The sequence below is a fragment of the Mobula hypostoma genome, chromosome 10, assembly GCF_963921235.1.
Source record: "Mobula hypostoma chromosome 10, sMobHyp1.1, whole genome shotgun sequence".
Classification (NCBI taxonomy): domain Eukaryota; kingdom Metazoa; phylum Chordata; class Chondrichthyes; order Myliobatiformes; family Myliobatidae; genus Mobula; species Mobula hypostoma.
The window spans coordinates 45,249,886-45,275,052 of NC_086106.1; the positions used below are offsets into that span (position 1 = coordinate 45,249,886).

Consider the following 25,167-nt stretch of genomic DNA (forward strand, 5'->3'; position numbering starts at 1 on the left):
GTCAGATACTATCTGAAGCCTACACTCTGGGTGTGACCACCTCATTAAAAGTTACACAAATGAGGCTTTCAGCCTCCTGGATGGCCCTGAATACATTCAGTTCCAACTCCAGTTCCTTGAACTTGTCAGTCAGGACCCAAAGTTGGATGCACTTCCTGCAGATGTAGTCATCAGGGAGACTGTTAGGGGACTACCAGGTACCTTACTCCCATCCTGTCTACACTTTTTATACCTTTGGCTCTACTTCTCAAGATTAAGTTCTAGCATTTGCCTGTGTTCGCCAAAGTCGGAGTACTCTAACACTGGAGCGCTCCAACAAAGTCTGACTACTTTAACATGGGTGCCCTCCAACAAAGTCTGACTACTCTAACACTGGTGCACTCCAACAATAGCTGCTCCCACAGTGGCCGCTCGTCTTAAACATTGCTTCTTTTTCTTGGCTCTTGCTCTGTTACTAATAACCTAAGCAATCTCCCACTCCACATACAAGTCCAGACAGACCCCAATCACTTTGTAAACCTGCTGTGTAAAGTGCACAAAGAACTATCTCCAGTTCACGCTGTGATCTTCCGCTTCTCACGGTGACAGACAAAATAGAAATGCCAAAGAATTCAGGAGGCAAAGGCGTATTGATCAAGTGGTAGGGCGGAAGAGAGCCGGTTGATGGGCATTTGTTGTCATTAGCAAGCTGTTACAATATGGGTGCAACATGGCTCTGCACTCCATCTAGAAATTTCAGTTTAGACCTAAATAAAGGAAGCATGAGAAGATGATAAGAACATAGAAAGTAGAACACAGAGAGTACAGCACAGGAATAGAGATCCCCACCCCCACCCCCACCCCCAATGGCCTGCACTAAATGTAATGTCAAATTAACCTAAATCTCTTCTGCCTGTACATGCGCCATATCCTTCCATTCTCTGAATATTCGTCTATCTACATAATAGTCTCCTATTGCAAGTGCTTCCAGCATTCACTTTTGTAGCCTGTTGTTGGCATCCACAACTCTGTGTGGAATAAAACATACCCCACACATTTTCTTTAAATTTACCCCTCCCACCCTAAATGCATGTCCTCCAGTATTTAACATTTCTTATTATATGAAAAGTTCTGAACTGTCCACCCTTTGTATGTCTCACATACTTCTATATAGTTCTATCTTGTCTCCTTTCAACCTCCAACACTTGAGAGAAAGCAACTCATGTTTGTCTGATCTCTCCTTGTAGCAGACACTCTTCAATCCAGGCAGTATTTTATTAACCTTTTCAGCACTCTCTCCTTGTAGCAGACACTCTTTAATCCAGGCAGTATCTCATCAACCCCTTCCTGTACTCTCCAAAGGATCCACTTCTTTCCTGTCACGGGTTCATCAGAAGTTCACACATTAAAGCTTTGAGATGATTTCAAAAATAGTTGAACAAGTTGAGGAGTTTTAAACTGGAGGAGGTTGTAGGTAATCTGGTGAGACAGTAAGGAAACAACAAAAGAAATATCAGCCAGAGAAGTGTCAGATATTTTATTTCACTTGGAAGGAAAGAATACCAACATTAAATGGGAGGATGCTGAATGGTGTGGAGTTACTTGGGTGCATTATTAATGTTAAAGGTGGAAAGGAAAGTCAATAAAGTGATTAAATTGATTTATAACAGTTATCAAATATTACACAGTGAATCTGTGAGCAAGGGATTTGTGCTGGAACTGGACACAACACATATTTGGGTTATAGTTGAAGTACTGCATACAGTTGAGGAAATATCTGATTGCACTGGAGATGATGCCGAGATTTCTTTGAATGTAATTGCTCTTCAGGAAAAGAATGTTTATTGAGCTTCTGTTTAATCTTTGTTTTCTGTCAGGCACTCACCAGAAGGCCATCTGCACCGGGACCTCCAGCTCAGAGATACTGTCACTTAACAGATAGCAAAAACCTCACCTGTTAATGTCGCTGTGCCCATCATAACTCTGGATTTTCAGTCCTTTTACATCAACAATGTCTGCAACCTGAAGCCAGCTTTGGATCAATATTTAATCCTGAAATCAAACTTAATGGTGAAGCAAGATCAAATTAATAATTTGCTGCTGGAACACCTTTCAAATAACTTCATAATATATTCCAGCAAATCTTTTTCTAGTCACAGGGAATATTCTTCAAAAATTCTTTTTTACCAGTTCAGCCACATTTATTTTCAGATACAAAGCAACTGGAAAATGACAAACAATTCATCCAACTGCACCGATATACGATCTGCCTCAGATTTACTGTATGCTGTCATGTATGTTATAATATTTATACCAGGCCTAATAGCTAATGTTCTAGCTCTTTGGGTGTTCCATGCTTATATCAAGGAGACAAAGCGGGCCGTGATATTCATGATTAACTTGGCCATTGCAGACTTGGCACAGGTCATGTCCTTGCCGCTGCGAATTTTCTACTACCTGAACCATGATTGGCCTTTTGGCAGGTTTTTGTGCATGTTTTGTTTTTACCTTAAATATGTGAACATGTATGCAAGTATATTCTTTCTGGTATGCATCAGTATCCGGCGATGCCTGTTCCTAATTCAGCCCTTCAAGTACAATGACTGCAAACGAATGTATGATGTCTATGCAAGTATCATCGGCTGGGTCATTGTGGGTTTGGCTTGCTTGCCCTTCCCACTGATGAGGATTGATACAAAAACCAACTCCAGCCATTTTAACAGCTGCTTTACAGCTCTTCCTATCATACAAATTGGTATCCCTACCTCCGTTGCCATGGTTACACTGGCTGAACTAACAGGATTTGTATTGCCTCTCATAATTACCATAATCTGCTCTTGGAAAACCATCATGTCCCTGCGGGAGAAAAATTCTGTCTTGCAGGACAGTGGGGAGAAGAAGAAAGCCTTAAAGATGGTGTTGACCTGCACCATGGTCTTTCTGGTTTGCTTTGCACCATATCACATCACCTTCCCTTTGCATTTTCTGGCCTTGTCAGGGCGCATTGAAAATTGTACAATCAAGACATTCATACTTAAATTCCACCCAGTAGCACTATGTCTAGCCAGCCTGAACTGTTGTTTAGACCCAGTCATATACTACTTCACAACAAATGAGTTCAGGAGGAGACTATCACGGCAAGAAATCAATGAAAACAGTATACAGCTCCAGTTAATGGAAAGTAGGTGAAGAATTTATCGTCATTGCAAGGTTTCAGTCTTCAGTTTCTTTGTAAATAGACAAATAGAAGGGAAGTTATTTACTGTTAATGCCTTTGGCTTTGGTATAAATACCTTTCCAGTAATATTTATATCAAATATGTTGCCATACATTAGACTTTTAAGAAAAATACATGAATCCTTTACAGTGGTGAACAGCTCAAAAACGCCTGCTCAAATGTTCTATTTTGAGAGTTTTGCACTGCAATGTTGAACGGGTTTGAATATAAGTGTAAGGATTGAGCCATTGAACTATGATGTGCCTTAAGTAGATCTGCAGAGTATTGTTTTGGTTCCTTTCTGACAACCCCACTTCCTATTTCAATCATAGTGGTAAATATGTGGGAGTTTATTCTGTTAGTACCAACTACAGATGGAAAGATATGCTGTTTAGTTTGAAGTTTGCCATAAAACTTGTCATACAGAAACAGCAGAGAGGTCTGGCGTGTGTTAGAACAATAATCCAAATCAAATCCATAGGAATTCAAATAATTTTCTCAGTGCAGGTCAAAGTGACTCATCCATTCATTTTTAAGTTTTTCTTTGTGATTTTTATAAATGACCTGGATGAGGAAGTAGAGGGATGAGTGAGTAAATTTGCTGATACACAAAGGTTGGGGGTGCTGTGGATAGTATGGAGTATGGAGGGCTGTCAGAGGTTACAGCGGGACATTGATAGGATGCAAAACTGGGCTGAGATGTGGCAGATGGAATTTAACCCAAATCAGTGTGAGGTGGTTCATTTTGGTAGGTCAAGCATGATGGCAGAATATAGTATTAATGGTAAAACTCTTGGCAGTGTGGAGGATCAGAGGGATCTTGGGGCCCGAGTCCATAGGACACTCAAAGCTGCTGCACAGGTTGGCTCTGTGGTTAAGAAGGCGTATGGTACATTGGCCTTCATCAACCAAGGGATTGAGTTTAAGAGCCGAGAGGTAGTGTTATATAGGACCCTGATCAGACCCCACTTGGAGTACTGTGCTCAGTTCTGGTCACCTCACTACAGGAAGGAGATGGAAACCATAGAAGGAGTGCAGAGGAGATTTACAAGGATGTTGCCTGGATTGGGGAGCATGCTTTACGAGGACAGGTTGAGTGAACTTGGCCTTTTCTCCTTGGAACGGCAGAGGATGAGAGGTGACCTGATAGAGGTGTATAAGATGATGAGAGGCATTGATCGTGTGGGTAGCCAGAGACTTTTTCCCAGGGCTGAAATGGCTAACACGAGAGGGCACAGTTTTGAGGTGCTTGGAAGTATGTTGAGAGGAGATGTCGGGGTAAGTTTTTATGCAGAGAGTGGCGAGCACGTGGAATGGGCTACTGGCAATGGTGGTGGAGGCAGATACGATAGGGTCTTCTAAGAGACTCCTGGATGGGTACATGGAGCCTAGAAAAATAGAGGGCTATGGGTAACCCTGGGTAATTTCTAAAGTAAGTACATGTTCGGCACAGCATTGTGGGCCAAAGGGCCTGTATTGTGCTGTTAGTATTCTACGTTTCTATGTTAAATGTCCTGTTCTTTACAACTCTTTTTACAGTATGTACATTATCTTACAAAGCTGTGAACACAGAATAGTTTAGCACAGTAGTAGGCCTTTTGGCCCATAATGTCCTTGCTAAACAGGATGCCAGATTACAATAATCACTTTTACCTGCACATAATCCATTTGCCTCCATTTACTGCATGTTCATTTGCCTGTTTAAAAGCCTCTTAAACACAATTGTCGTAATTACCTCCACCTTCACCCAGCAGCACGTTCCAGGCACCCACCACTTTATAAAAAAACGTACCTCCCACGCACGCGGATACTGGAGAAAAGATACTCGTTGTCTACTTTCATAACTTTGCCAATTCTCCACTCAGCCTCTGCCAGTCCAGATAAGACAACCTAAGTTTATCCAAACTCTTCTTTACGCTCATGCCCTCTGATCCAGGCGACTTCCTGTTGAATCTCTTCTGCTCCCTCTATAATTGGGTGATCAGAACCGCACTCAAATCTCTATGTGTGGATTAAATAAAGTATTATACAACTGCAACATGACTTCTTAACTCTTAAACCCTGTCTGACTAACAAAGGCAAATATGACAAATATGCTCTTTACTACCCTATCGACTTGTTTTGCCTCTTCCAGCAAGCTGTGGACTTTATCTCCAAAATCCCTCTGTACATCGATAGTTTTGCAAAAGGTTTTAAATGATCACCTATATTATAAACACCATTATGTCCCAAATCAAATATGTAGATAATTGGACAATATTCCAAAGCTGTTTATGACATCCAGCACAGCAACATATCCCTCAAACAATCCATGTTGATGCCAACTGTCTATGTAAATCCTATTTATCAGCATGTGATAATAAATTAGATGAAGTCAACGTGGTTTCCTTAAAGAGAAATCTTGCCTGATAAATCTGTTGGAACTTTCTGAAGAAACAATATCTTTAAGGCAGGATAGACAAACGAGTCAGTGTATGTTGGTTACCTGGATTTTCAAAAGGCCTTTGACAAGGTGGCACAAATGAGGCGAATAAACAAGATAAGGTTCCATGATATTACAGAAAAGATACTAGCAAGATACTAATATAGAAAGAAGTTTACCTGACTGGCAGGATGAAAAGAAAGGCAATAAAGAGCACCATTTTTTGTTGGCTGATGGTGACTAATGGTGTTTTGCAGGTGTGAAGTATTTGACTTATTTCTTTTTACATTAAATGATTTGGACAATGGAATTGATGGACTTTGGCCAAGTTTGCAGGAGATATGAAGATGCGGGGAGTGCTGCAGAAGCAGGAAACCTACAGAAGGACAAATTAAAAGAGTGGGCAAAAAATGAGAGATGGAATATAGTGTAGGGAAGTATATGTTCATGCACTTTGGTAAAAGGAATAAAGCCATAGACTATTCTTGAAATGATGATAAAATTCAGAAATCAGAGGTGCAAAGGAATGTGGAAGTCTTGTGCAGAATTCCGTAAAGGTTAACTTGCAGGTTAAATCAGTTAGCATTCATTTTGAGAGCTCTATAGTATAAAAGCAGGGATGTAATGCTCAGGCTGTATAAGGCATTGGTCAGACTGTATTTGGAATATTGTGAGCAGTTTTGGGCTCCTTAATAAAAAATTTATAAAAAGATTTGCTGGCATTGCAGAGGGTCCAGAGAAGGTAGACGAGAATGATCCCAGAAATGAAAGGGTTAATCTATGATGAGTGTTTGATGGCTCTGGGCTGGCACTCAGTAGAGTTTAGAAAAATGAGGGGGGATCTCAGTGAAAAGCACTTGAATATTGAAAGACCTAGATAGAGTGGACGTGGAGCAGATGTTTCCAATAGTGGGAGAGTCTAGGACCTGAGGGCACAGCCTCAGAGTAGAAGGACATCTCCTTAGAGATGAGGATGAACTTCTTTAGCCAGAGGGTGGTGAATCTGTGTAATTTATTGCCACAGATGACTTTGGAGTTCAGGTCATTGGATATATTTGAAATGGAGCTTGATTGGTTCTTGATAAGGAGATGAGTCAAAGGTTATGGCGAAAAGGCAGGAGATTGGATCTGTCCTAGTGCAAAGGCTTTGGGAAAGTCTGTCTTTGGAAGTTTCCAGAAACCTCCAGAGATTAAGTCACTGCAAGATTTTTTTTCTTTACATAATGCAAGTATTTATTTATAATAATATTTACTTAGTTTCAATTACCAGATTATCCTACAGTAAATTATTGTTATACTAAGAAAGCATTGTAGACCATACTTGAACTCTGTTTCAGGCACAATAAGGCCATGGCTGAACTTTCATCCCTACTCTGTTTTTCAGCCTATTCAAACAATTGTTCATTCCCTTTGTGCCCAAAGATCAATCCATATCGGCGTCAAATATACAATGACAGAAAGACTGCTGCAGGAAGAGCAATGACAAAGAAATTAAAACATGCTCCCCCATGAATTTTATATACAGTCTCTGCTTCAGTACAGTACAACAAACCCCAACCACTAGGAGCCACAGAATGTCTATAATCCGCCATGAAGTCCATCGTGATCAGTGGTTGCAGAGAGATATGCAATTTCCCCACCAGAGAACACAAACAGGTTTGATGTGAAGAATCACAAGGTCCAGGAGCCAATGAACTATAAGCTGTTGCGATTCTTGGAAAAGAAGTACTTTTGTAACTCAAGGAAACAAAGCGGATGCAAACAAGTCAGAGGATTCAGCAACTGCCCAACAACTGCAACATACCCTGGCTCTGCAGTGCCGTCAAGCTGGCCTAAAATAGCTAAGGATTCTCCCAAGCAAGAGCCAGGAACTGAGAGTATGAGACACTCAGTATTGGGAAGATCTATATATCAACCTATATTTCACTTTTAGTAAGAACGTCATTGAATAACCAAACCACATTCACTGCCACATTAGAATACTTAAAGGTAGACAGAAGTTATTCAGTTTTTCACACCTGCTTGGCTTTGAGGAGATCTTTAAATTGTTTATTCTGTACACTCTAATTGTCTGTATTCATTATGGAGACCAGAACCGAATGTATGCTTCAGGGGACTGGAGCAAATGAAGTGGCCAGCTGAACAAAACTGACTGGGTGTAATTACATCCTTATATTGTTGGTACTTTCTCCTCAGTGCCAGGGCATGCCAGTTGTAGGTAACCGATATTACAGATTTACACAGGAAACCCCGGTTCACTGCTATTTGTTGGATAGTCTTCTGCATTGGGTTTGATCTTCAGATATTCTTTTCCTCAGATGACCAAATCATCGTCACGTATTGCCACCTAAGATGTGGACAATGATTCTCAAATAATACAAAATTTCAATTACCTCCCACAGAGGATTCTTTGCCGTAAGATTAATCCAATCCTTCTTAAGCATTGCTGGATATAAAAAAGTCACTTCCATCATTGGCTTTCAGGGAAGGTGTCACCGATGCATTGCTTGAATGGCCTTCAAACTACAATTGCCAATTGCTTCTTTAGTTTATGCAAGGTTTATGTTTACTGTGCAATCATAAAATAAGAAATTAAAAGGAGTATGTATACTATAACACCACAAAGACTATTAAAGTGGAACCAGAATTATGAAAGACCTGACTTACATGCAAGTTCATCCATAAATGTTCGAAGAATTTTGCAATATAGTATTAATAATAATAAAATGCTTCATTTACACGGTGCATATTCCATGAGTTTAATTATGAACACTGTAAGGGTGAATATTTGATGTAGGGAAAGAATCAGGAATGAGCTTACAATCTTTCACCACCAGTATTTTCTGCATTTCCAGTATCTGATCCTAAACATCCTTCCTCATAATTGATTTTTTTTTATTATCAGGAGCACTTTCTCTGCCACTGGGAAAGAGAAGTGAAAAATGGGAATAAAGAAATGGATGAGAAATGTGTTTCCTTTAAATGTAGAAGGACACAGGAGAGACTTTGCACCATTTTACATGGTTTCTAAGACTGCAGTTTCCATGAAATACATAGTTTCTACATTTGATCACTCTGCAACCATTTAAAGTAATGGCAACTAAATCAAACCCATTTACTTTTTACTCAGCACTTAAGGGTTATGAAGAGTGATTGGCCAGGATATTATTCACTTAAGTGTAGAACACCCCATAGAAGATAATTCAGATAATTGTTCAGTAACAAGCAATCGGCTGGAAAAACTCAGAGGGTCAAAAAACATCTCAGAAGAGAAAGGAATTGTCTACATTTTGGGTCAAAACACTACATCAGAACCCAGATATTGTTGCAATGTCCCAGTCATTGTTCTGATGAACGTCTCGGCCCAAAATACCAACTGTTTATTCCGCTCCATAGATGATATCTCATTTGCTGATTTCCTCCAGCAAGTTGTTGAAACTTGCTTGACAACTGAATGCACAAAATTGTGTCTTTTGTGGATTCACTGGTTAAGATCATTATTTTATTGCCATAATGTCATAATCATAAATGGAAACAACTTTCTGCAAGTTTCCAAAACTGAGAAGAAATCTCTTTCGTTGTTCTCAATTGAGAACAATTAAAATCTTTGAGATATAGAATGTTTACAATAGTTTAAGATGATCACTGCCTCTCTCTGGAAGTTGTGGATGCTCAAGTCCATTGTACCTCTAAGTGGAAGAATCCACAGTGCATTTTTTGGGGGGGGAGGAGAAGGGCACGTATTTGAGGAGGGCCCAGTTATAACTACTCATTGTAGGGCTCATTGGAGATTACATTACCATTGCAGGATGAATTTCTTCTCTCAAAGATGGTCACAATGTGTTGAGTTACCCTGCTCATCCTGCTCAATAAATGAGGCTGTAACAAAACTTAGAGAGATACTATCTGCTCATTTCTCAGCTGGCAGACAGTTGTTCAGCTTCTTTTTAGTCAGGTTTGATGGCCATGCTGGACCGTCAAATTAGCAATGGAATATTCATCTCAAGGACACAGTTGCATCTGAGGAGATCTTCAATGTCTTCCACCAATAAGATTTGACTGCCTTTCTTCCCTTGATGTGGCCCCCTCTGCTCTTGGATTTAAATAGGGTGGGCTTTGCATATGCTAAAAAGATAGTCTTTGACAACACAAAGCATTCATGAATAGAGATACTGTCCCTTTTGTGCTCTTTCTGGGTTTAGGAAGGATTACTTAATTTCCCTCGAGTTGCCATGGTTTGCAATCTGATGAAAGTTTTAGTAATTGCATCCTGAAACTCCCTTTATGTTTTCTGCTAAAGAAGCATAGAGTCTCTTTGCAGATACGAATTTTACTGGATGTGAAGTCATTGCAGATACTGTGGGCAAATGAGATTTCAAAGCACCTGGAGGCACATGATAAAGTAGGTGAAAGTCAGCATGATTTCCGCAAGGGTAAATCTTGCCTGACAAATCTGTTGGAACTCTCTGAGGAAATAACAGGCATGATGGACAGAGGAGTGTCCTGCCGCAGTGTTTTGGCCTGAAACATCAAATGTAATTTTTTTCTAGATCCTGCCTGGCCTACTGAGTTCCTCCAGAATTTTGTGTGTGTTGCTCTGATTTCCAGCATCTGCAGATTTTCTCTCGTTTGTAAAAGGAGAGTCAGTGTTTACCTAGATTTTCGGAAGACCTTTCTGCACGAGGCTGCTAAACAGGTTATGAACTGTTGGGACTACATGGGCCTACAGGAAAGATACTACCATGGATAAGTCGACTGACTAGCAGAAGCAAAGAGGAACTATTCTGGTTGGCTTCCAGTGACTACTGGTGCTCCACAGGGCCTGGTGTTACATTATACGTCATCAATTTGGATGACTGAGATGACGACCTTGTGGCCTAATTTGCAGAGGATACAAAGATAAACGCAGGAGCAGGTAGAGTTGAGAAAGCAGGGCATCTGTAGAAGAAGCTGGACACATTAGGAGAATGGCCAACAAAGTGGCAGATGGAATTTATTGTATGGTCACGCACTTTAATAGAAGGAATAATGCTGTAGACTATTTTCTAAATGGTAAGAAAATTCAAAAATCTGAACTGCAAAGTCCTCGTGCAGGATATCCTAAAGCAGGGGTCCCCAACCTTTTTAGCACCATGGACCAGTTTAATATTGGCAATATTCTTGCAGACTGGCCGATGGGTGGGGGTTGGGTTGTTCAAGTTCAGCAGTGCGTGACAGGGAATGAGGAAAGGTGCAGCTGACTCATATCGTTTCATATCGTTTCCTCGCGGCCCAGTTGTGGGGACCACTGCCCTGAAGGTTAACTTGCAGGCCGAGTCAGTGGTAAGGAAGGCAAATGCAATGTTAGCAGTCATTGTGAGAGGACTAGAATATAAAAGCAAGGATTTGATGCTGAGGCATTATAAGGCCACACTTGGAGCATTGTGAGCAGTTTTGGGCCCCTTATCTAGGATAGGATGTGTTGGCATTGGAAAGGAGGTTTACAAGAATGATTCCAGGAATTAAATAGTCAAAGTATAAAGAGGGTTTGATGGCTCTGGGCCTCTACTCACTGGAGTTTAGAAGAATGAGGGGGGTCTCATCAAAACCTATTGAACATTGAAAGGCCTAGGCAGAGTGGATGTGGAGAGGATATTTCCGGAAGTGGGTGAGTCCAGGACCAGGGGACACAACCTCAGAACAGAGAGGCATCCACTTAGTACAGAGAGGAAGAGGAATTTCTTTAACCAGAGAGTGGTGAATCTGTGGAGGTCATTGTAATGGATGAGAGTGAAGGCCAAGTCATTGAGTGTATTAGATGGAGGTCGATAGGTTTTTGATTAGTCAGGGCATCAACAATTACAGAGAAAAGGCAGAAAAATGGGTTTGACAGGATTAATAAATCAGCCGTGGCCTAGTTCTGCTCCCATGTCTTTATGGTCTTTGGATTCTGCTGTTCGAGAGTCATCCAGTTGTCCATAAAGCATTCTCAGGGATGAGTCTGAAAATTCAAAATCAAACTCTGTGTCCTGAAACATATGAGAGAAAGGGATTTGCACTTGATATTAGCAAAACAGATAGATAGATAGATATACTTTATTAATCCCAAGGTTTCGTTATGGCTGCACCAACCAAGAATAGAGCGTAAATATAGCAATACAAAAACCACTAACAATCAAACAACAAAATGCAAACTATGTCAGATGGAAAATAAGTCTAGGACCAGTCTATTGGATCTTTACCAACATGTTTTAAGCTGCTTAGAAGTAGGTACAGATGAGAGGTCAGGAGTAAATTTTTTACGCAGAGAGTGGTGAGTGCGTGGAATGGGCTGCCGGTGACGGTGGTGGAGGCGGCTACGATAGGATCTTTTAAGAGACTCCTGGACAGGTACATGGAGCTCAGAAAAATAGAGAGCTATGGGTAACCCTAGGTAATTCCTAAAGTAAGTACATGTTCAGAACAGCATTGTGGGCTGAAAGGCCTGTATTTTGCTGTAGGTTTTCTATGTCTCTAGTCTATGTTTCTATGCCTCGCTCACAATAATGGTTCAAATTAAGACTCTGAAAAATATGGATGGCTTTCTTTATCTTGGGAAGCAGTATATGTGTAAATGAGGTTATCTGAGGAAGAGACTGAAGATCAATCCCTAGTGCCCAACACAGATCTTATGATTCACTGATTAGCAGTGATCTAAGATAGCTGTGTACGTCTGTGGCATGGGCTACCTATAACAGTCATGTCCAGGCACTAAATAGAAAGATCCAACCCTGTCAAAGACCCAAATACTCAGTCAGCTCCAGAACAGGCCACAAAACCCTGAAACATGCATTCTCTTCTGATCTTCATCACAGATACAGATAATTAGAGGGACAAATAATCAATGTAATATTCCCTCTAACTTGTGGAAATCCTTGGACTCTCGATCTCTCGATGCAGAGCATGGCGACACTGGGCCTTCTAATTGCATTGTTAAAATTACATAGAATAGTACAGCACAGTACCAGGCCCTACGGCCCACAATGTTGTGCCAACCCTCAAACCCTGCCTCCCATATAACCCCCCATCTTAAATTCCTCCATATACCTGTCTAATAGTCTAGTATAAAATAAAAGTCTCTTAAATTTCACTAGTGTATCTGCCTCCACCACTGACTCAGGCAGTGCATTCCACGCACCAACCACTCTCTGAGTAAAAAAACCTTCCTGTAATATCCCCCTTGAACTTCCTACCCCTTACCTTAAAGCCATGTCCTCTTGTATTGAGCAGTGGTGCCCTGGGGAAGAGGCACTGGCTATCCACTCTATCTATTCCTCTTATTATCTTGTACACCTCTATCATGTGTCCTCTCATTCTCCTTCTCTCCAAAGAGTAAAGTCCTAGCTCTCTTAATCTCTGATCATAATCCATACTCTCTAAACCAGGCAGCATCCTGGTAAATCTCCTCTGTACCCTTTCCAATGCTTCCACATCCTTCCCATAGTGAGGCGACCAGAACTGGACACAATACTCCAAGTGAGGCCTAACCAGAGTTTTATAGAGCTGCATCATTACCCTGCGACTCTTAAACTCTCTCCCTCGACTTATGAAAGCTAACACCCCATAAGCTTTCTTAACTACCCTATCTACCTGTGAGGCAACTTTCAGGGATCTGTGGACATGTACCCCCAGATCCCTCTGCTCCTCCACACTACCAAGTATCCTGCCATTTACTTTGTACTCTGCCTTGGAGTTTGTCCCTCCAAAGTGTACCACCTCACACTTCTCATGGTTGAACTCCATCTGTCACTTCTCAGCCCACTCCTGCATCCTATCAATGTCTCTCTGCAATCTTTGACAATCCTTTGCACAATCTACAACACCACCAACCTTTGTGTTGTCTGCAAACTTGCCAACCCACCCTTCTACCCCCATATGCAGTCATGACAGAAATGGTTTAAAGAGTCCTTTATATCCCATAGTAATAGCCTATCAGCAAACTCCTGTCCACCCATGACAAATGTCGTTAACATTCTCATTATACACCACCCCAGAGTTTTCAGAACAGGGGTGCAGGCAATTCTTCCTCGATCATGAGAGACATAAAGAGAAAGAATGACTCCAGAACCACCCTGGATTGTCACCAATGAACTAAATAAGTTGGTACAAAGCTACTTGTCTCAGTTACATATGAGCCTTTGCTAGTTGAATCAGTGGGACAGACTGAAGCTCAGGAAATGGGACCGGAGTGAGGCCTGCACATTCAGTCTGCTCCAGCATTCACTCTGAGAAACAACACAGAAACAGGCTCGTTTGCCCAATGAATCACGCTCCATCTTTACCTGTTTTATTCTTACTACCATTCCATCATCTTCCCCAAGAAACCACCTCTCGCCACACAGGGAGAAACTTATAGCAGCCAATTAACCTACCAATTCCCACTCCTTTGGGATGTACCGGAGTATTCTGATGAAACCCACATTCCAAGGAGGACATATAAACGCCACCAGAGCTGCCAACTTCGCTACTGTGCAGCCCGTTGTGACTGATCTAATTGTAACCTCAACCCAGATTTCCCCTACCTCTGGTAAGCAGACCAAAAATCCAACTTGGTTCTAAGCATATCCAATGGCTCTGTTTCCTCCACCATTTAAACAAGGGAGGTCCAAAGACCCATGATCCTCTGAGAAAATTTAGCACATTTCTCAGTAATTTGGTTTTCAATTAGTGACATCTGGTACCAACATTCCTTGACATGTTAATATCAAGCATTGTTGCCCACTCCTAAATGCCTCACTAATTCAATGGGTTATTTAGCCATGAATCACACACAAATGGACCAGATCAGCTTTTGTTCATTCACTAAATTGTATTCTTGATCCAGTTGCATTTTGATGTTCATTCAGTCATTTTATAGTCTCCAATAAATACCAGCAACTTTAAAAATTGTGGTTTACGTATTATCTCAGCTTTAACTCCCCAGATACCATAATGGGGTTGGAACCACAGATTATCTTTCTTTCCCCCTCTCATTGTATTTCCTTCTAAAAGCACAAACTGTAGTTTTCTTGTCTTATCAGTGGGTAACATTAAATGCCTTTCTGAATGTTTGGAGCCCTGTATTTAAGTGGTAGAATCCTAATCAAAGTCTTATATAGTGCCTTTTACTCAGTACATAAAAGAATCATTGAGCTCAAGATTATAATGAACTGGAAAGAAAATCTGGATCAAAATTTATGCACAATACTCTGGAAAAACTTATTGTTTCAATATTGACTTTCAGATAATGTTAAATTATGGTCATGCCCTTTTTTTCTGGTGAAAATTCGAAGATCTTTTGATGTAATTTTCAGAAAAATGCGGTAAAAAATTAGGAGCTATTATGTCATCGCAAACATCTTATTACAATGAAGTCTAATCTTTGGCAATTTGCACATGTCTATAAATGGAATTGTGATAAAGCAGTAATACTGGTGATTGAGGAGCATATATTGATCTGTGCTGCAAAGATAGGATTCCTGTTCTTTATAAAGTACTGTCATAGAGTCATAGTCGTAGAAAGATACAGCACGGAAACAGGTCCTTTGGTCCTTTTAGTCCATGCTATAAGAACATAAGACATAGGAGCAGAATTAGACCATTGGGCCCATCAAGTCTGCTCTGCCATTTCATCATGGCTGATCCATTTTCCTCTCCTTCCCAATCTCCTGTCTTCTCCCCATATCCCTTCATGCCCTGACCAGTCAAGAAACCATCAACCTCTGCCTTAAATATACCTACTGACCTGGCCTCCACAGCTGCTTGTGGCAATGAATTCCACCGATTCACCACTCTCTGGCTAAAGAAATTCCTCCTCATCTCCATTCTAAAAGGACACCCTTCTATTCTGAGGCTGTGTCCTCTATCTTAGACTCTCCCACCATAGAAAACACCTCTCTATATCCACTTTCTCAAGGCCTTTCACCACTTGATAGGTTTCAGTTAGGTCACCCCGCATTCTTCTGAATTCTGGTGAATACAGGCCCAAAGCCATCGAACGCTCTTCATATGACAAGCTGTTCAATCCTGGAATCATTTTTTGAACCTCCTTTGAACCCTCTCCAGTTTCAGCGCATCCTATTCTAGGATAAGGGGCCCGAAACTGCTCATAATACTCCATGAGGCCTCGCCAGAGCTTCATAAAGTCTCAACATCACATCCTTGCTTTTATATTCTAGCTCTCTTGAAATTAATGCTAACATTACATTTGCCTTCCTCACCACAGACTCAACATGCAAGTTAACCTTTAGGGAATCCTGCCCAAGCACTCCCAAGTTCCTTTGCATCTCAGATTTTTGTATTTTCTCTCCGTTCAGAAAATAGTTAACCCTTTCATTTCTTCTACCAAAGTGCATGACCACACACTTCCGAACACTCTATTCCATCTTCCATTTCTTTGCCCTTTCTCCTAATCTAATTCTTTCTGTAGCCTCTCTACTTCCTCTAAATTACCTGCCCCTCCACCTATCTTCATATTGTCTGCAAATCTTGCACAAAGCCATAAATTCCATCATCCAAATCATTGACATTAACGTAAAAAGAATTGGTCCCAACACAGACCCCTGTGGAACACCACTGGTCAGCAGCGGCCAACCAGAAATGGTTCCCTTTATTCCCACTCTTTGCCTCCTGCCAATCAGCCACTGCTTTATCCATGCTAGAATCTTTCCTGTAATACCATGGGCCCATAGCTTGTTAAGCAGCCTCATGTGTCAAAGGCCTTCTGAAAATCCAAGTACACAACACCAACCAATTCTCCTTTGTCTATCCTGCTTGTTGTTTCTTCAAAGAATTCCAAAAGATTCATCAGATTTTCCCTTGAGGAAACCATGCTGATTACGGCCCAATTTCTCATCTGCCTCCAAATACCCCGAGACTTCATCCTTAATAATCAACTGCAACATCTTTCCAGTCACCGAGAGCAGACTAACTGGCCTATAGTTTCCTTTCTTCTGCCTTTCTCCCTTCTTGAAGAGTGGAGTGACAGTTGTAATTTTCCAGTCTTCTGGAACCATTCCAGAATCTAGTGATCATTGTAAGATCATTGCCAAAGCCTCCACAATCTCCTCAGCCCCTCTTTCAGAACCTTGCGTTGTACACAATCTGGTCCAGTTGATAGATTTACCTTCAGACCTTTCAGTTTCCTAAGAACCTTCTCTCTAGTAATGGTAACTTCACACACTTCATGACCCCGTCACCTGGAACTTCCACCATACTGCTAGTATCTTCCATTTAAGCTGCCTGCTCCCATTGACTTGCACTCTGACCCTAGCTCTCCATACCCTTCTATCAATATACCTATCCAAACTTCCCTTAAACATTGAAATCAAGTTCACATGCACTAGTTGTGCTGGCAGCTCACTCCACACTCTCACAGCCCTCTGAGTGAGTATATTTCCCATCATGTTCCCCTTAAACTTTTCACTTTTCACCCTTAACCCATGATTAAGCTCTAGGATCTTTAACATTCTCATCAGAAAGTAAATTGTTTACTTCTTTTCTTCACTTGCCTTAGATTGTTTTCGGAGTCTTTGACTTAAAATTTTAACTCGGGAAATGTAGTCTGTCATGGCAAACATTTTCCCTTAAATGCACAGTTTAATGTCCTACCCAAAAGATAGGTCTTCCAACAAAACAGTATTCAACAGAACTGCACTTCAGTGTGAATCAGAGTTAAGTACTGCTAACTGAGCCACCACTTTTCTGTATGTCAGATGAGAAAATCAGGAGTATCATAATATTTATCCAGATTCGGAGAGTCACTCAATGTCCAAGGTTTGCAGAAATGTATTTTTCTCAGAATGAAGAATTACAATTTGAGCTTTATTGTGATGGAAACATTATTCATTCCTGAAGAAGCTTTCACCAATTTCACTTCTGAATGGGTGATTTCACTTTAAATGTTATACATGCTTGTCCAAGTGTTGTAATCAACTAAAAACAAATTTTCTTTCATATTGTCAGAATATAAAACAGTGGAGCACAGGAACAGACTCTCAAACCCACAAAGTCTTTTTTATGATGCTAATCTAAGCTCATCACATCTGCATATCTATCTATTCCCTGCCTGTACAATTGTCTAAATCCTTCTGAAATGCTGGTATTGTATTGCTCCCAACAGCTGCTCTGGCAATACATTCTCAGCATCTATCATGATCTGTTTAAAAAAAGTGCCTGCCTTGTAGGTCTGTGCATCTCATAGTGTTATATACAGTGGATTCACCCTCCTTGGAAGTTTTCATGTTTTATTGCTTTACAACATTGAATCACCGTGGATTTAGTTTGACTTTGTTTGACACTGATCAACAGAAAATGACTCATTCATGTCAAAGTGAAAACAGATCTCTACAAAGTGATCTAAATTAATTACAAATATAAAACACAAAATAATTGATTGCATGGGTATTCAATCCCTTTAATATGAAACACCAAATCATCACTGGTGCAGCCAATTGGTTTTAGAATTCACATAATTAGTTAAGGTGTCCTAGTTTTATATAAATGTAACACGCTGTAAGGTTTCACTGCTAATGTAATGGCCTCTCTGTAATGTTCCACTGCTAAGGTAATGGTTTCTCTGTAGCAGCAACATTTGGGTTATGACTAGAGATAATGGGACATGTCAGCCAATGAGCAGGATGTTGTTCTTTCTTGTATGTCTGGGAGCCAGGAGGTCATGGTCTTTTGCCAGGGAGAGATGAGGAGAGAAGACGTGAATGGAGAGAGTTGGTAGACTGCCAGAAGGAGTGGACTTGGAGCGAGGGTCCAAAGGTCTGCAATGATGAGAGGAGGTCGATGGTGGACGATCAGCTTTATCAGTGAACTCCAACGTTGCGCTTTAGACTGTTTCATGAGAATGGGCCCTTCTCTCTTTTTTGTTTCTTTACTAACCAGGTAGTTAAATTAAGAATTATAAAGCTCAATCATTTAATCACATATTGTGTACTGTTTGTTATTTCGGGGTACTGATTTGTAACAAGGGACCCATCCTGCAACATCCACTCAAACGAGGTTTCTTAAATTTGGCTGGGCCGGGGGCTATCATCCCTTAGATTAAGCCGCTAGCTGAACCAAGAGTTACATAAACCTGTGTGCAATTGATTGCAGTAAAAATGCATCTGTATCTGGAAGGTCCAACTGCTGGAGAGTCGGTATCCTGGCAAAAACTACACCGTGGAGACAAAAGAGCACTCCAAGCAACTGTGTGAAAAGGTCAGGAGATGCATGCACCTCTGGAGGAGTTACAAACTTCAGTGGTTGAGATGGGCGAGACTGCGTATACAACAACTGTTGCCTGGGTGCTACACCAGTCGCAGCTTTATGGGAGAGTGGCAAAGAAAAAGCCACTATTGAAAGTAACTCACATGAAATCTCATCCAGAGTTTGCCAAAAGGCATGTGGGAGATTCTGAAGTCAGCTGGACAAAGATTGTATGGTCTAATGAAACCAAAATTGGGCTTTTTAGCTATCAGACTAAACACTATGTTTGGTGTATACCGAACACCACACATCATCAAAAACACACCATCCCTACCGTGAAGCCTGGTGGTGGCTACATCAGGCTGTGGGGATGCTTCGCTGCAGCAGGCGCTGGAAGGCTTGTGAAGGTAGAGGGTAAAATGAATGCAGCAAAATGCAGGGAACTCCTGGAGGAGAACCTGATGCAATCTGCAAGGGGACTGTGACTTGAGAGAAGATTTGCTTTCCAGCAAGACAACGACACTGTATATAAAAGCAAAGCTACATAGCAATGGCTTAAAAACAACAAAGCTCATGTCCTGGAGTGGGCAAGTCAAAGTCCAACTGAGTGGACAAGTCCAAAGTCCAACTGAGTGGGCAAGTCAAAGTCCAACTGAGTGGGCAAGTCAAAGTCCAACTGAGTGGACAAGTCAAAGTCCAACTGAGTGGGCAAGTCAAAGTCCAACTGAGTGGACAAGTCCAAAGTCCAACTGAGTGGACAAGTCAAAGTCCAACTGAGTGGACAAGTCAAAGTCCAACTGAGTGGACAAGTCCAAAGTCCAACTGAGTGGGCAAGTCAAAGTCCAACTGAGTGGACAAGTCAAAGTCCAACTGAGTGGACAAGTCCAAAGTTCGCAATCCAATTGAAAATTTGTGCTGGACTTTAAAAGGGCCGTTCACTCATGATCCCCATGTAATCTGACAGAGCTTCAGCAGTTTTGCAAAGAAGAATGGGGAAAAATTTCAGTGTCCAGATGTACAAAGCTGATAGAGATCTATCCACACAGACTCAAGGCTATAATTGCTGCCAAAGGTACTCTTACTGAATATCGACTTGAAGGAGTTGAGTAATTACGCAATTAATTATGTCGTATTTAATAATTGTAATAAATTTGGACCAAGTTGTAGAAATTTGTTTCACTTTGAAAGCATCTTTTCTGTTGATCAGTGTCAAAAAAGCCAAAGTAAATCCACTGTGACTCAATGTTGTAAAACAATAAAACATGAAAATTTCCAAGTGGGGTGAATATTTTTTACAGGCTATGTACTTCTAATAGGTCACATCTCATCCTCTGCTGCTCCAGAGAAAACATCCCAAGTTTGTCCAAACTCTCCTTATAGCTAATATTGCAGTCCAAACAGCATCCTGGAGAACTTTTTCAACACCATCCCCAAAGCTTTCACATTTGCATATTAGGACATTAGAGCATTAGAAAGTTTTTGACAAGAATGGGCCATTCAGCCCAACAAAGCTTGCCAAATTCCTATTCACATAGTATGTTGAAATAACTATTGAGTTTAGATTTGAATGTCTCCAAGGTGCTACTCTCAACTACACAGTTCAGTCATCTGTTCCATGTTCCATATTTTCTGTATTGCAGTGACCAGAACCACATACAAAACTCAAACTGTCAGTTGACCAGAGCTTGAGACCTGCACATGACTTCCTGTCTTTTATACTCAGTGACATAACCAATGAAAGCAAGTGTGTTATGAGCCTTCTTTACCGACTGTTCTACCACTATAGTTCCCAAAATCACTTTTGTCTTTGGGGATAATGATGTGGAGAAGATTCAGCCATTAGCACATCTTGAGCATCTGGAATATGCTGCATGAACACAGGTTGTTTAACTTTGTTCTCCCTTATATCATGCCATGGATATTTGTCTGTTCTTTACGGGCATATGAATCAAATGCAGGCAGATGGAAATCGTGCTGGATCACACAATATCACCAACCATAAGTAGTGAAGAAAAAGATAGTGTTTAACCACACCTACTTTTATTAATATTGCAAGATTGCTGAGGAGTTAATGCCTTGTGCTGAAAATAACAAGAGAGGTGTATATTAATGCATATGGCAACTACATTATCTTTGAGCTGGTTAAATAGTTGAATTGAATTGATGCCATTGCTGAGTTATTTATTTCTAAAAGATGAAATGCTAAAATAAGATCATGCAACTCTTGCTGCCATTTCCTTACATTTGTTGGATTGTAGACTGTATTCTATTGGGTGAAATGTCTTGTTACTCAATATCTCCATATGTCTACCAAAGAATAAATAGCAGTCTCAATATAATAAATTATCCATCACCTGCAAACCTTTGAAACTGATGGTGATGTACTTCAGGTTCAACATGCATTGTTAATAGTTATTTGTATGATCAGCTTGAAGCATATTTATGACTGTAGCTTCTTGTTAACAAAGCCCTTGACTGCATCTTACCCATTTCCTGCTCTCTGTTCTCACTGTCCACACTTCTGGCCAATAGATAATTGTCTGCAACTTCTGCCATCTTCAAAGAGATTGCACCACAAGTCAGATCTCTCTATCTCCTCTCCTCTCAACAGAATCATTCCTTTCACAACTCACTGGTCCATTCTTTTGTTCCTACCAAACACATCATTCCCACAGTCCCTCCTCCCTCACCTTCTTATGGCAGTTCCCCTGCTAGCACATGTGATGCAAAACCTGCCCTGTTACTCCTCCCTTCGTGCTATCCTGGCATCCAAACAGTCTTTCCAGGTGAAGCAGTGAAGTATTTGCACTTCTTCGAATCTAGTGAAGTGCATTCAGTGTTCATAATGTGGTCTCTTCTACACTCAGGAAATGAAACACAGATTGGTGTTGCATTGTGGACTACCAATATTCAGTCGACATGGTGACCTGAACTTCAACTGCCTGCTAGTTTAATTCCCCAAGTCACCTTCACTCTGACTTATCAGTCTGTGGCCTCCTGTTGTGTTACAGTGAGGTCCAACTCCTCATCTTCCATCTGGACAGATTGCAAATTTCTGACATTAATACTTAATTCACAGCTTCAGGTAATTTGAATTCTGTCTGCATCAGTCGGCCATTATAATATTGGCTCAGCCTATTTTTAATTTTCCCCTTTTATTTTCCCTCTTATTTGTAAGGAATGACCAGCTTAACCTGGCAGGTATATCTTCCCATTCCAAATTCCCTTGTCTATGTTCTCACTCTATAACTGCTCCCACTAACTTACTGAGTGGATAACCATGCATACGGTTTATTCCCATGGTTACTCCAGTTTTATCCTGCTAGAAGTCATACCCTTCTTCCATGTGGATAAATGGGCTTGGTTTGTCACCCATGCCTGAAACATTAAATCTGTTTCTCTTTCTAAAGACACTGTCTGATTTACCAAGTATTTCCAGCATTTTCACTGATATCAACTGCCTGTCAAAGTTAAACATACAAAGGGTAACAACTTTGTTCACAAGAATTGCTCTTTGGTTTGTACAATTGAAGGTTCAACTTTAAAGGTTGTCTGTTTTAAAAGCTGTTGAGTTCTTTGAGGAATGAGGCAGAATTCTTGGAACTAGACTATAAATATATAAATTTTAGTCACATATGATAGAAGTAGTGTAGTGTAATAATAATTTAAACTATTGCAATCAAATACAGTATTTTTTTTAAATAAGCAAAATAGAGCTGAGACAGACATTGCTAAAACCCTTGAGATAATCCAAAATTGTTTGATATACATTGCATTGCTTTCTGCTCAAATACAGAAATTTGTACTTTGGTTTGAAAGAGAAGAATGATTAATTAGTTAGGCATGAATCCAGATGACTGGAATTAGTGTTTTTTTTTCTCTCTCTTTGTTTATTTAGACTATACATTCCAACAGATAATACATGTGAAGAATGTATATAGAATGATAATGGGAGTAGCACATTATGAAGACATAAAATCTGTAAGAAAGTTGAGCTGGATGTCAGTGAGTTGGTATCATTTCAATACTGGCAATAGATATCTTCAGAGGAAAAACTGATTTCACAGGGACTTAATGCTCTGATGGAAGGTTATTTACAGTTTCAAATACGAGAAATTTTCAAAAAATGTTCAAAAGTGCAGAGCACTGTATTTTAATAATGAAATAAGCATAAAACAAGAATTAAATTTTAAGTAATTGCAATGAGAACAATTTTACGGTGATTCACCAAAAGTGGTCTGGGACGTTTATTATCAATTGCCAAAGGTACAGTGAACATCTTTGCTTTGCATACCATCCAGACAGATCACTTGATCAAACCAGAACAATGAAGAAGTATAAGTGAAAACAATAACAAATGGTATAATTAAGTGTAACAGTTACTGAGAAAAGTAACATTACTGAGAAAAGGCTACATGGTCAAGTGGTTAAGGCATTGGTCTAGTGATCTGAAGGTTGCTAGTTTGAGCCTTGGCTGAGGCTGTGTGTGTGTCCTTGAGCAAGGCACTTAACCACACATTGATCTGCGATGACACCGGTGCCAAACTGTATGGGTCCTAATGCCCTTCCCTTAGACAATATTGGTGGTGTGGAGAGGGAAGACTTCCATACAACCTTGCCCAGGCCTGCACCCTGGAAACCTTCCAAGGTGTGAATCCATGGTCTCATGAGACTGACGGAGGCCTACATACTGAGAAAAGGTAATACAGGCTGAGGATAAGGTGCAAGGCCAATGACGAGGTAGGTTGTGTGGTCAAAAGCCCACCTTATTTATCAAGAGGTCATTTAACAGCAGGAGAGAAGTTGTTCTTGGACCTGGTTTTATATACTTTCAGGTTTTTGTATCTTCTGCCTGAATGGAGGAGAAAGAAGTGGGAACGTGCAGGGTGGGTGCAGTCTTTGATATGCTGCCGACTTTACCAAGGCAGCAAGAAGTGTGTACAGAATCCATAGAGGGGATGCTAGTACAACTCTACATGCTCTTGTGCTCTCAGGGAGAGCAGTTGTCGTATTAAGCCATGATACATCTGGATAGGATGCTTTGGATTGTGCCATTTTTTTAAAGCTCCTGAAGAACTAGAAGTGATAATGCACTTTTCCTGCCAAAGAACCCATGTGGTTAGATCAGGGCAGGGCACTGGTGATATGTATGTTTCCTGACCACCTCTTTCTCAACTGTATTGATATAAACAGGAGCACATACATTGCCTTACTTCCTGGAGTCAATGACACCAGCTCTTTTGTTTTGCTGCCATTAATGGAAACGTTGCTGTCATTACACAATGCTGTCTCCTCCCTCTACTCAGACTCATCATTATTTGAAGTACAGCCACTACCGTTGCTGTTACCTATAAACTTGTGGATGGAGTTAGAGCTGTTTCACTGTAATGGGTTCCACCCGAACCGTGATGGGACCTGGATCCTGGCGAATCACATAACTAGGGCTTTAAACTAAATAGCAGGGGGGGTGGGTTCAAAAGATTGGAGAAGAATGGAGAAAGTAAAAGAGAAAAGTAAGGGTGGAGTGCAGAAAAGTCAAGTACATAGCAGGCAAAGATCATAAGATTTTAAAGCTCAATGATTGTTAACGCACTTCATCTGAATGCCCATTGTATTTGAAACAAGGTCAGTGAATTTGTGGCGCAAATCAGTACAAAAGGGTATGATTTAGTTGCCATTACAGAGACGTGGTCGCAGGGTGGATTGGATTGAGAATTAACCATTCAAGATAATTTGGAAGGTTAGGCAGGAAGGTGAAGGAGGTGGGGTAGCACTCTTAATTAAGGATGAGATCAGGGCGACTGTGAGAGACGATATAAGACCTAAGGAGCAGAAAGTTGAAATCATCTGCGTACAGATTAAGAGCAGTAAAGGGAAAAAGTCACTGGTGGGAGTTGTCTATCGGCCACCGAATAATAATATTACAGTGGTACACTGTACAGTGGACCTAACCGAGGTCCAGAGAATTTTGATAAATTATCACCAAAGCCTCTACTATAACCTCTGCCATTTCTTTCAGTACCCTGGGATGCATTCCATCAGGACCAGGGGACTTGTCTACCTTCAGGCCCATAAGTTTGCTCAGCACTGCCTCTTTAGTGATCGCTATTGTATCTAAGTCCTCACCTCCCATTGCATCCATAACGTCTATCTTTGGCATGTTCGACTGTGAAGACTGACACAAAATAGTCATTCAAAGCCTCGGCCATTTCTTCGTTACCCAATATCAATTCCCCCTTCTTGTCCCTTAAGGGACCTACCTTCACTTTAGCCAGCCTTTTCCGCTTGATTTAATTATAAACATTTTTACTATCCGTTTTTATATTTTGTGGTAGTTTACTTTCATACTCTA

General features: G+C 40.7%; 1 protein-coding gene across 1 annotated transcript in view; it reads left to right on the plus strand.

Annotated features, from left to right (window-relative positions):
* The window catches only part of gpr174 (G protein-coupled receptor 174), a 92,603-nt gene extending 84,252 nt beyond the window's left edge, over positions 1–8,351 (plus strand). Inside the window, exons 4-5 of the mRNA XM_063060442.1 lie at positions 1,857–3,160; positions 7,003–8,351. Coding sequence (XP_062916512.1) covers positions 2,047–3,160; positions 7,003–7,130 — 1,242 coding nt within the window. The 5' untranslated portion in view covers positions 1,857–2,046 and the 3' untranslated portion in view covers positions 7,131–8,351. The remainder of the gene's footprint in view (positions 1–1,856; positions 3,161–7,002) is intronic.
* The last annotated feature ends 16,816 nt before the right edge of the window (positions 8,352–25,167 follow it).